We start from the raw sequence: 13,043 nt of genomic DNA on the forward strand, positions 1-13,043 counted from the left end.
GGTGTGTGAGATGCTGTGCAGAGGGTGGGACTCTCTCACACCATTAGCATTAGGCTGGATTAGTCTCTGTGAAGAAACTCCTCAGCCGCACCGTGCCCTGGGTGAGGAGGAGTCTTCCACCTTGTACATCAGCCCAGCACCTGGCCTACTTACTGAGCAGGGGCAGAGAAGAGGGCTTGCCACACAGTTAGTTTAGTGGTTTCATGTCAAATGGAGTTTGATTCTTAAGGTGTTTACTATGATTTGCAGCTCAGAGATACATTTAAAATGGAACACAGAGTAATACCAGACAATGGGCAGAAAAGCATTGCTGCCAAACTCTTGGCATAGCAGCAGTAACAAAAGAGCTAAAGAAAGGAGTTTGCTTACACTATTGTTTTTAGTTTACAGTTTGGATCCTTCAGTCCTTGACACAATGAGTGTGCAGTTGAAGTTCTCATATCTTTAATCCCTGGGTTCCTAGAAGATAGAACGGAAGTTGAAAACATCATTTCCTAAAGGCAGATTTCCTATCTCCTTTCCTGGCGATGATGGGGTAGGTTTTATTCCACAGCAGACATTTGTTATCCTCTTTAAAAAGAAAACAAAGAGAAGCCTCTGAAGACACCACAGTCCATTCTTCTGATGTCATGTTAGCTATTCATTCCTAAAAGTAGTGTAAGTCACCCTTACCTTGTGCAGCATTTGTCCCCCTCTAGTGGCTGGGCCATATAAAAGAGGATTGTGGCGAGCTGCTGCTTTCAGTGAAAATCCTGCTTTGCCTTTCCAATTTGGTATAGAAGAAGAAATTTGTCTCAGAAGAATGGAAAAGAGAGTACTTAATCAAAATCCTTTAAAAATATGATTTGAGTGATTGTGACAACTGGCACAAGATTATACTGCTTTCAGGCCCAGGGAAAGTTTTCTGTGCAATCATCCCAGAATTAACTGAAGTATGAATTTGAAGTGGATTAGTTAAACTGCATTAAATCCCTGTTTGGATGCCGTTACTCCGAATTAAAATGGCCTTTGAAAGTGAATTAAACTAATCCTAATTAAGACCACATTAATTGTGAATAACACCATCCACACAGAGATTTAATATAGTTTAACTAATCCACTTCAAATGTATATGCTTAGTTAAGTCAGATTAACTTTCCTGCATGTGTCCATTGTAGTCAAGCCTTTAAAGGCCATAGATAGCAGACAGCAAGCTCTTTTTTGGCCATTTAGAACTTGTGTAAACAGCAGTACAAAATAATAAGTGGGTCCCGCCAGTAGTCTTGAATTTTGTGAGTTTCGAAAAGGCATTTGACAGTGTAGATAGGAAATCATAGTGCCGGAGAAAATCATTCAAATTACAGTAAAGTTGTATCAGAAAGCTCTGTGTGCCATAAGGATAAACCAAGAGTTAGCAGACTGGTTTAATGTTAATGCTGGTATCAGGCAAGGTTGTATCTTGTCCCTCACAATGTTTGGATTTGCTACTGATTTCGGCAGACTGTCAGTATGGGATGGGCATTGTGTGGATAAATGTGGAGGTTGGAGACGTAGACTTTGCAGATGACATTTTATCTATTTGAGATATGAAGTCTTGAAAAAATCTTAATAAATTAACTTTTCTGGGCAGCCTCATTCATGATACTGGTGATTTGAATTTGATATAAAGCCCAGAATAGGTGAAGCGAGTGCTGTATTTCAAAAACTCAGTACAATATGGAAGTCAAACGTGATTAGCAAAATCATCAAAACTTAGGATTTATATGGAGCAGAGTCCTGGAAAAAAATAAGTCAATTTAATGCAAATTGACAAAGGTTAATTGCTGGTATCTCCATAGATGAGTGGTTCGCAACCTGTGGCCTGTGAGCCGCTTGTGACCTAATCAGCACAGAGCTGTGGCCCATGTGACTCAGGGCCATATAGGTAGTATTGGATGCGACCCACAATGGTAAATAGGTTTGAGAACCACTGGCATAGACTATTCAAAGTAGAATGGGTAGACATTTAGTTGGTGTTGGTCCTGCTTTGAGCAGAGGGTTGAACTAAATGACCTCCTGAGGTCTCTTCCAACCATAATATTCTATGATTCTATGACAGAATAAGCAGTGAAGAGGTGTTAGAATGAGCACAACTATCTACTACAATACAAGTGGTATGGAAGAAGAGGTGGACATATTTCGGACATCTTTTAAGAATGTTCAGAAGAGGCTTCCCAAACGGGCCTTTTTGTCTACTCCAGGGCAAGAGACAGAGAGGCGGACCTAAAGGCACATTCTGTAGCTCCATAAAGGCTGAAGTGGCATTATTACAGCTGAATATAAAAGATCTGGAAAACAAGCCCAGCACAGGGATGACTGGCACTGTTTGATATCTGACTTCTGCCCAGTTAGCGTGAGAAGAATGATGAAGATGCTGCTGATGCCTTCAGTCTAATGGGCCTGATCCTTTAATCGCGGTCAAGGGGGCTAATCTCTAGGGACATAGAGATTTTACAATTCCATTCCACACACACACAGCTGTTACCAATAGCATTACCACCCAGAAGAGAAGAAATTAAGGATACTGCCCGGCAGAGCCTACACACAGATCAATCTTTCTCATCTCCAGGTGGGTGAATGCAGTGGCACTGCCTCCATCAGCAGTCAGGTGGAGCTATATTGTAGAAGTTGACTAATGGTTGGGGAACTCCTGTGACATGGCCTGTTACTGGGCAGTGCAGGAAACAGCATGGCTTGGATGGTAGCTTTTGGGATGATACTAAGGCTAGTGGAGAGGGAACAAGAGGTGATTGCTTGAGGGCTTCAAGCAGCTGGCTGGGTGCCAGTGCAGAGTCCAGGAGCAGCAGGAGCTGAATCTGTCTGAATTGTCTGTTGCTAATCCTGCTGTGAGGGACTGGGGTGTAGGTGGTCTGGCCTAGTGGTCACAGTTGGGCTGAGCTCTGCTCAGTAAGGACGGGAATTGCCAGGCAGGAGTTGGAGGAATTGCAAGAGCCACGTTCCGTAGGCAAGGGTCAGGGTCAGGCTGGAGTCAGAGGCTGGAGATCAGGGGTGGTATCAAATTAGACTCAAGAGGCAGGAATCAGAATCAGGGGTAGAGTCGAACTGGAGTCACAGACCAAGAGATCAAATAAAGTCTGGCACTGCAGCAGGCCACAGCCTGTGTGGTTCCCCAGACAACTTCCTGGGGCAACTCCTGGGGTTAAATAGGGCGCTTGGCCAACCAGAGGGCCACCGTGTACCTCACTCTGAGACTCTTGGGCAGTACTTCCTGCAGCACCTATTCTCCATAGAGTTCCCTGGCTGAGCCTCTGCATGGCCTCCTGGAAATATCAGCTGCCCAGGTGCTACAGAATGAGCATTTCATTCCCAGTTCCTTATACCTGCTCCTTTTGATGTTCATCTGCTGGTGGAGCTGGGCAGGTCTACCCCCTTTGGTACTGTGACGAGGCTGTAGAAGAAGACAGGTCACTTATACAGAGCACTCTGGATCTTTTGGTAAACTGGTCCACACGAACAACATACCTTTTGGTAGGATCAAATGCAAGAAGCAAGGAATGTTGGCCATACCTATAATATGGAACTGTATTTGGAAAGCAGCAAAAGTGTTAAAGGGGCTCTGTCACACTTATCAAAGAGAAGGTTGAGAGGTGATTTGAGCATGATCTATAGGCACCAACCTGGGGAGAAGATAGGTGATAACAGAGGGGTCTAATATAGCAGACAAAGGCAGCACACGACAATGGGTGCAAGTTGAAGCTTGATACATTCAAACTGGAGCTAAGGTCACATTCTTCATTCATTAGCTATTGGAATAACCTTCCCAGGGACATAGGGGATCCTCCATCACTTAAAATCTTTAAATTAAGTCTGTGTATCTTTCTAGAAGCTATGCTCAAGCTCACTGGGTGAAAATCTATGGCCTGCATTATGTAGGAGGTCAAATGGGATGATCACAATGATCCTTTCTGGCCACAAAATCTATTAATGTGAACCAATTATTAGCGGGGTGGGGATGGAGAAGGGAGTTGCTGTTGTGATATTAGTGAATGAGGCCACTGTTCTATTTTATTTTATTTTATTTTATTCTCACTGTTCTGTGTGAGACTTCCTGTCTCAATCACTGTAGCTGAATTTTGAAATGATAAATGTCACTAAATTGTTAAACAATGTAGCACTAGAAACTCAGACTTCAGGTGGTGCAACCTGAGTTTCAGTTCTGGGACGTGTGCGCTTAGAACAGTTGTATTGTTTAACTGAACAAACATCTGATTATGCCATTGTGTGGCCTTGATGGGCTGAGATACACCAAATGTGTCCAAGATCCTACTGCGTTCAGGATTAAGCAATGCGTTTCTGGTTACTTCTCCCTTAGGACAGAGAGATCAGAGCTCTCAAATAGACTTTTAAATTAAACAAAGCAAACTAGCAGATTTTCTTCAGTTGAGATAATATTTAGCTATACAACCACTCCCAGCCCATAGCACCTTGCTTCCTCATCCTTCTACCTCCTACAAGCTAGTTTCCCAGGAAGATCATTTGTTCCAACTATTTCTGGATCTTTCTGGTTAACCCTCACTTCCCTATTCCTGCCTTCCCTGAAAGCATGAGGTTTTCTGACCCAGCTACCTCGACCCTACCAGCCCCGGAGGGACAGTGTAAGCTCATTTTACTGGGAAAGATGAAGACAAATCTGCAAATATTTTATAAACCTCTGAAAAAAAGGCAGTATAATGGTGACATCACAAGATGCCACTCTAAGGATTTATGGGTTTATATTAAATAAACTGTGATACTTACAGAGGAAATAACCATTTCCGTAGCTTTGCTATCCATCCTTCTTCTCGTTCTCCAATCCCAAGCATACATTTACATAGGTAAAGTGACTGATTACTACAACAGTTCTTTACACAGAATGAAAGAGCAATTTCATCCATTATTGTAAGCCTGATGTGTTCCAGTCTAATTTCTTGGAAATTAGCCATGGCGCGTTTCGCAAACTCTTCTTCCTGATACTCATACAAACAGTGAAACAACTCAAGCTGGTCATGGCATTCCCCATAGGTCTTATAGGACAGAGAGGAGATGTTTTTAGCTTCTGCTTCAAACCATTTCAATAATTCCAGCTTTATTGCAGATGATGTTTTACAGTGTAACTTTTTCTCCATATCATTTAGTCTCTCTTTATTTAAGAGACCAAACAAGAAACGTACTGTTAACATCAAATAATTATTTTTAGATAGTCCATAGGTTTTTATCAAGTGGTTCACATCTTTCTTAGAAGTCAATGATTTTTTCTTTGTCTCTTCATCTTTCTCTAGCACATAGAACAGAGCTGCAAAAAACTCTTGGAAACTCAAGTGAATGAAGCTGTAGACACCTTCACATTCTGTGTCTTTTTGAAAAATACTTTTACCCAGAAAGAGAGTCTGAATGTTAGACAAGGATAAATTGTGCTTCTTCAGGTCACCTTCTTCAAACAGGATTTTCCGTTCTAAAATTCCATCTGCAGCCAATGAGCAAAGCTTCCACAGAGTAGTTTTAGATGTTTTCATATGTATTGAGTCAGTGAAATGATCTGTTAGCAGAGTGGACAGAAAGAGCAAATATACCGATGTGGTTGTTTTTGAAGTTTCTGAAAGAGCTTTCCCTCTTTTCATCTGTTGCTTTGTAGCCATGCAGATGATCCAACACACAATGGGGACAAAGCACATGGTGAAGAGTATTTCATTTTCTTTCACAAAATTAAAGGCTTGTGTTGCTTTCTTTTCATCACGAAAGAATTTATGAAAATATTCTTTCCTCTCTTCTCCAGAAAATCCCATTATCTCTGCATAACATGGAAATTTCAAATTCTGCTTTTGTTTCTCCAGAGCAGTTGGTCTTGTAGTGATCAGTAAGCAGGATTTTTGTAGAACTTTCTTTCTCAATAAGCTGCACAGTACAGTTTCCACTGGCTTCTTCTCAAATGGGTCTCTGCACAGACTAACTTCATCAATGTCTAGCAAGGAATTCAATTCATCAAAACCATCTATTATGAACAGGAGTTTTTCTGGCTTCTCAAAGATTTCTTTAATTGGTCCTTTTCCATTAGGGCAATTGTCTAAAATCAAATCAGCAACACTTTTCTGTGCAGTAACAAGATTTATTTTTCTGCAATTTATATAGAAAACATAATCAAACTTTTTCTGATAGAGTTTTCCAGCTGCCCAGTCCAACATGATCTTTCTTGCTGTCGTTGTTTTCCCAATTCCAGCTGCTCCCTGCAGCACAACAGTTCTTGTGATTTGTTGATTTCTACCAGGATCAAATAAAGCACTAATCTTAGTGAGATTGGTTTGTTGAGCCATCGACTCTGCGTGTCTCCTTCCTTTGGTGATTATGTCATGTTCTTTCGCCTCCCATCCCTGATGTTCCTTTACAATAAGCAGTTTTGTGTATCTTTTGTCTAGACTCACACATTCACCCAGGCGAGAATTCCTATCTTCTATTATTTGGTATTCTCCTTGTATATGTTCTCTATACTTCTTCCGGTAATCTAATTCAATGACAATGGCATGAAGCATTAGACATACTGAGTACAGGTATTCAGACAAAGGTCATGTGAACTGCCATTCATTGGTTATATCCTGAAGTTGGACAGGTCAAAATATTGGTGGCATTCTACTCTTTCCGTTTTCGCCCTCTTTCGGCCAGCATTCCCACCATCATGTGACTTCTACAATTCTAGCAAAATGTCATGTTAAAAATAGTCTCTTGTCTTTTATAGTTTAATTATTTTGTCCTTGATCATCTCTCACCTTGATTCTGATTTAGCAAAGCCCTTATGCGCAAACTGAAGTTCCATTACAATAAATGAAATTTGAGCATGTGCTTAAAGTTAAAAATTTGCTCAAGTGCTTTTCTGAATAAGGATAATTTGCCTCATTCCTTTTCTCTTCCTTCTGATTTTTTCTTCTAGTTTCTGTTTTATTTCTTTGTTCCTCCACTGCCCCAGGTACTGTGAGTCTTCTTTTTTGTCATTTTTAACTACTTCTCTTCTTGCTCCCTGGTTGCGTTTTCTCTCCTATCCTGTTGCTAGCTCTTTTAATCCCTTTCTGTTTTTCACAACTCTAGATGCTCATCTCTGCTTCACCCTCCATCCCCATTCCCTGCTACTGCCACGCTAACCACTGGGAGATAGGACTGGACACCGATTATTAGTCCGGGCCCATCTCTAGTCCTGTGCAGTGCAGTGTGGGAGGTGGAGTGCCAGTGTTTCAGTGGACAGCTGACTTGCTTATGAAGGCCCTGTCTACACTATGTTAGATGTGTTAGAAAGACAGCCTTTAAAATGTTTCAAACCATGGGCACCACTACACCAGTCTACAGGCTGTCTGCATAGGGCCAAACCATAGGAGCAAATTTTAAAAACAACAAAAAACATGTTCTAGCCTGAGTACGAGCACACAGACCAACCAAAATGTATTAAATGATTTAGCAGTATTCATGTGTGAACCATTTCTACAAATGATCATCAGACATAATTCCAAATACAGTGTAAATTTACCCAATACATGCTCAGCAAATGGCTTCTTCATAGGAAGCAGCCCTGCCTATGTGTGGAATCTGTTCCTTTATAATATTTTGGCCATAACAGTTTCATGGGTTTGTTCTTTCTTCATAGGTCAATAGTACAGTCCTTTAATTATATTTATTGTTGTTCTCTGAGTTTCCCTCATTTGAGATGCATCTTTTTGGCATAATTGAACTAAGTGGATGTGTTATTCTAAGCGCAGTCTTACCAGAGCCTTTCAGAGAGGGATGATCATCTCCCTGCTCCTTGGTATGACATATCTCCGCACATGGTCCCAGACCACATTGTCTGTTGTTCCCATTTGTTTCTTCAACTTTTTCTTTTTTCTCCTTTTCTTTTGGAAAAATAACAAGGGAGATTAATTGCAATAATACCATAGCATTTAAGGCCCAGAGGAGACTAGATTATTATGTGCCAGAGGCAGAGAATAGGAGGTATCGAGGTGCACCAGTGCCTGAAGTCCACGCATGGCAGGGAATTGATTAAGTGAGATACACCCAGATAATCCTGGCAAGTTAACCACACCCACACACTGCAGAGGGAGCTGGAAAAAAATGCAAAGTCACTGCCAATCTGACCTGCTGGTTTACGTGCACAAGTTAGAAAATCCTACCCAGGGTTTCATATGGAATTACTGCCTCATCCAAAACTATAGTGTCACTTATACTATTTCTATAATAGGGCTAGATTGTACCTGGTGTTTATGCAGATGTGGAGGGAGAAGGCATGGTCCTAATTCCCTCACAAAACCCAGGGATAATTGTAGTACTTACTCTCAGGGGAGCAGAAGAACTGTATCCATGGGAGAACCAGCACCCCAAAAGGTCAATGAAAAGCAGAGAGGAGGTAGAGCCCTGACCCTGTTCTACTCCACATCTGACTGCTGAGCAGGAGCAGCACACATGGGAGAATATTAGAGCTGGTCAGAAATTCTTTTTTCCCCACTATGGAAAATTTTGTTTTTTGGACAAAACAAAATAAAAAAAACAAAAACAACAAAAACAAACAAAATATTCATTTTCAGCCAAAACTTTTTGGCTTTCAAGGGTTTTTAAGTAAAAAATGTTGCTATGATGTATGATTAGAACTGTAGTTTGGCTGCCTTATTCTCCCCTTCTCCTTTATGGGTCAAACTTCCCAGTTTGACTTCATCTTCCATGATGCACCACAGTTTTCTCACTTGCTGAGCCACCATGGTGCATTGTGGGAGATGTAGTCCAGAGAGGGAGCCTGGCCTGAACAGAAGAAAGGGGTCATGAGGCACCTGAGTTATGACTCCTACACTGTACTGCAGCAGCATTTCAGAATCAAAATGTTTCTGTTTTCATGAGAAAAGTTTTTGTTGCTTTCCCATGGAAAGCTGACAATTCCTCCCCCCTCCCCAAAAAATTTGTTTTGACAAAAACCCAATTTTCTGTTGACAATATGCTGTACCTTGTTGACAATATGCTGTACCATCAACCTCATGAAGAAACTTGCACAGATACAGACAGATATCATCTTCCTTTCCAAATGAAAATGGATGGACATCATACCAAATGGACTAAAGGTAAAAAGTCCACTGCTATCTATATACTATACAGACTACAGTGAGAGACTATGCCATACTCTATCAAAGAAACTGAGGAACCACCTGATCAGCATCCTATACAGCAAACAGGAAAACATAAAAAAGAGCTCTCCAACCTACAGACTCTCATTAATAACCAAACTTCCATACAAACGGACTTCACTAAAATAAGACAGGAGATCTACATTACTCACTTCACCTCTCTACAAAGGACAAAGGACTGTAAGCTGTCTAAACTCCTACCTGCCACATGGGGCCACAACTGTGGTAACCCTAACCCACCCAGAAATATTGTCAATCTATCCAACCACACACTCAGCCCAAAAGAAAATTCTGTCCTATCTCGGGGACTCTCTTTCTGCCCCACCACCCCCACTAACATGATACAGTTCTGCAGCGATCTGGAAGCCTACTTTAGCCATCTCCGACTCAAAGAATACTTTCACGATAACAGTGAACAGCCCACTGATACACAGTTACCCTCCCACCAACAGCACAACAAGAACTCCACATGGACTCCTCCTGAGGGTCGAAATGACAGTCTGGACCTATACATCGAATGCTTCCGCCGACGTGCACAGGCAGAAATTGTGGAAAAACAACATTGCTTGCCTCACAACCTAAGTCGTGCAGAACGCAATGCCATCCACAGACTCAGAAACCATCCTGACATTATAATCAAAGAGGCTGATAAAGGAGGTGCTGTTGTCATCATGAAGAGGTCTGACTACCAAAAGGAGGCCGCCAGACAACTCTCCAATACCAAATTCTACAGGCAATTTCCCTCAGATCCCACTGAGGAATACACTAAGAAACTGCACCATCTACTCAGGACACTCCCTACACTAACACCGGAACAAATCAGCATACCCTTAGAGCCCCGACCAGGGTTATTCTATCTACTACCCAAGATCCACAAACCTGGAAATCCTGGACGCCCCATCATCTTGGGCATTGGCAATCTCACTGAAGGACTGTCTGGATATGTGGACTCTCTACTCAGACCCTATGCCACCAGCACTCCCAGCTATCTCCGTGACACCACTGATTTTCTGAGGAAACTACAATGCATACAATGCCACTACTTGCATCCAACGAAGTGGGTATTCATCCACGAAAGCTCATGCTGCAAAACGTCTGTTAGTCTATAAGGTGCCACAGGATTCTTTGCTGCTTTTAAAGATCCAGACTAACACGGCTACCCCTCTGATACAATGCATTGGTGACCTTCCAGAAAACACCATCCTAGCCACCATGGATGTAGAGGCTCTCTACACAAACATCCCACACACAGATGGAATACAAGCTGTCAGGAACAGTATCCCTGATGATACCACAGCACAAATGGTTGCTGAGCTCTGTGCCTTTATCCTCACACACAACTATTTCAAATTTGATGACAATATATATCTCCAGATCAGTGGCACCGCTATGGGCACCCGCATGGCCCCACAAGATGCCAACATTTTTATGGCTGACCTGGAACAGTGCTTCCTCAGCTCTCGTCCACTCATGCCCCTTCTCTATGTACGCTACATTGATGACATCTTCATCATCTGGACACATGGGAAGGAGACTCTGGAAAAATTCCACCACGATTTCAACAGCTTCCACCCCACCATCAACCTCAGCCTGGACCAATCTACACGGGAGGTCCACTTCCTCGCACCACGGTGCAAATAAGTGATGGTCACATTAACACCACCTTATACCAAAAACCTACCGACTGCTATGCCTACCTTCATGCCTCCAGCTTCCATCCTGGGCACACCACACGATCCATTGTCTACAGCCAAGCACTGAGGTACAACCATATCTGCTCTAACCCCTCAGACAGAGACCAACTCCTACAAAATCTCCATCAAGCATTCTCAAAACTACAGTACCCGCACGAGGAAATAAGGAAACAGATCAACAGAGCCAGACGTGTACCCAGAAGACTCCTACTACAAGACAAACCCAAGAAAGAAACCAACAGGACTCCACTGGCCATCACATACAGTCCCCAGCTTAAACCCCTCCAACGCATCATCAGGGATGTACAACCCATCCTGGACAATGATCCCACACTTTCACAGGCCTTGGGTAGCAGGCCAGTCTTCGGCCACAGACAACCTGCCAACCTGAAGCATATTCTCACCAGTAACTGCACACTGCACCATAATAGCTCTACCTCAGGAACCAATCCATGCAACAAACCTCGATGCCAACTCTGCCCACATATCTACATCAGCGACACCATCACAGGACCTAACCAGATCAGCCACACCATCACTGGCTCATTCACCTGCACGTCCACCAATGTAATATACGCCATCATATGCCAGCAATGCCCCTCTGCTATGTACATCGGCCAAACTGGACAGTCTCTACGGAAAAGGATAAATGGACATAAATCAGATATTAGGAATGACAATATACAAAAACCTGTAGGAGAACACTTCAACCTCCCTGGCCACACAATAGCAGATCTTAAGGTGGCCATCCTGCAGCAAAAAAAACTTCAGGACCATGCTTCAAAGAGAAACTGCTGAGCTTCAGTTCATCTGCAAATTTGACACCATCAGCTCAGGATTAAACAAAGACTGTGAATGGCTTGCCAGCTACAAAACCAGTTTCTCCTCTCTTGGTTTTCACACCTCAGCTGCTAGAAGAGGGCCTCATCCTCCCTGATTGAACTAACCTCGTTATCTCTAGCCTGCTTCTTGCTTGCTTATATATACCTGCCCCTGGAAATTTCCACTACATGCATCCGACGAAGTGAGTATTCATCCACGAAAGCTCATGCTCCCAAACGTCTGTTAGTCTATAAGGTGCCACAAGACTCTTTGCTGCTTTTACAGATCCAAACTAACACGGCTACCCCTCTGATACTTGTACCTTGTTGGTCAAACTTCCCACGCATGCCAGGGAACTCAGGGAGATTGTAGGTGCTGAAATAAGGGGCTGAATGTCTCTTTGATCGTTACTGACCGGGAGCAAGGCTTACAAAAGTTTCCTGAGCCTGAAAGCATTTGCACTGGTTTTTCCAAAACATTTCTCTGATCCATGAATTCACAAAATATTGGAACTTGAAATATGGGTGTCACCTTATTTATTTATATTTTTTCAATATTTTTGTTGTGAAAATTAGTAAAATGTCAAAGTTTCACAAATGTAAACATATTTAATATTTGTCCCTTAGCCGTTTCCCTCTTCCAGCAAAACCAGAGTTCCTTGCTGTCATGGCAAATAATTTAAATATGGAAATATACCTATCTCATAGAACTGGAAGGTAATTGTGTCCAGCCCCCTGCCTTCACTAGCAGGACCAAGTACTGATTTTTGCCCTAAACGCCCCCCTCAAGGATTGTAATTCACAACTCTGGGCTTAGCTGGGCAATGCTCAGCCCACTGAGCTATCCCATCCCCTAATTCCTATGGCTCCATTCAGGAGGAGTCACACTAGCCCAGGGAGGCTCAATGATGATGATTCCTAATACAGTGCAAATTGACCCAATACGTGCACAGGAAATGGCTTCTTCATAGGAAGCAGCCCTGCCTGTGTCAGTGTGGAATTTGTGCCTTTATAATAGTTTGGCCATAACAGTTTCATGCATTTGTTCTTTCTTCACAGGTCCTTTAATTATATTTAATATTGTTCTCCGAGTTCCCCTCATTTGAGATGCATCTTTTTAGCATAATTGGACTAAGAAGTGGTTGTGGTATTCTAAGCGCAGTCTTACCAGAGCCTTTCAGAGAGGGATGATCCTTCTTGGTATGACGTATCTCTGCACATGGTCCCAGACCACATTGTCTGTTGTTCCCTTTTGTTTCTTCAACTTTTGCTTTTTTCTCCTTTTCCTTTGAAAAAACTAACAAGGAGATTAATTGCAATAATACCATAGCGTTTAAGGCCCAGAGGAGACTAGACTATTATGT

General features: G+C 42.4%; 1 protein-coding gene across 1 annotated transcript in view; it reads right to left on the reverse strand.

Annotated features, from left to right (window-relative positions):
• LOC123368704 (NACHT, LRR and PYD domains-containing protein 3-like) overlaps nucleotides 1-13,043 on the reverse strand; it is a 35,174-nt gene that overhangs the window by 13,377 nt on the left and 8,754 nt on the right. Inside the window, exons 5-8 of the mRNA XM_045013748.1 lie at nucleotides 12,848-12,976; nucleotides 7,761-7,886; nucleotides 4,777-6,514; nucleotides 370-459 (exon numbers count right to left, since the gene is read on the reverse strand). Coding sequence (XP_044869683.1) covers nucleotides 370-459; nucleotides 4,777-6,514; nucleotides 7,761-7,886; nucleotides 12,848-12,976 — 2,083 coding nt within the window. The remainder of the gene's footprint in view (nucleotides 1-369; nucleotides 460-4,776; nucleotides 6,515-7,760; nucleotides 7,887-12,847; nucleotides 12,977-13,043) is intronic.

Source organism: Mauremys mutica, chromosome 4 (assembly GCF_020497125.1).
Source record: "Mauremys mutica isolate MM-2020 ecotype Southern chromosome 4, ASM2049712v1, whole genome shotgun sequence".
Lineage (NCBI taxonomy): Eukaryota > Metazoa > Chordata > Testudines > Geoemydidae > Mauremys > Mauremys mutica.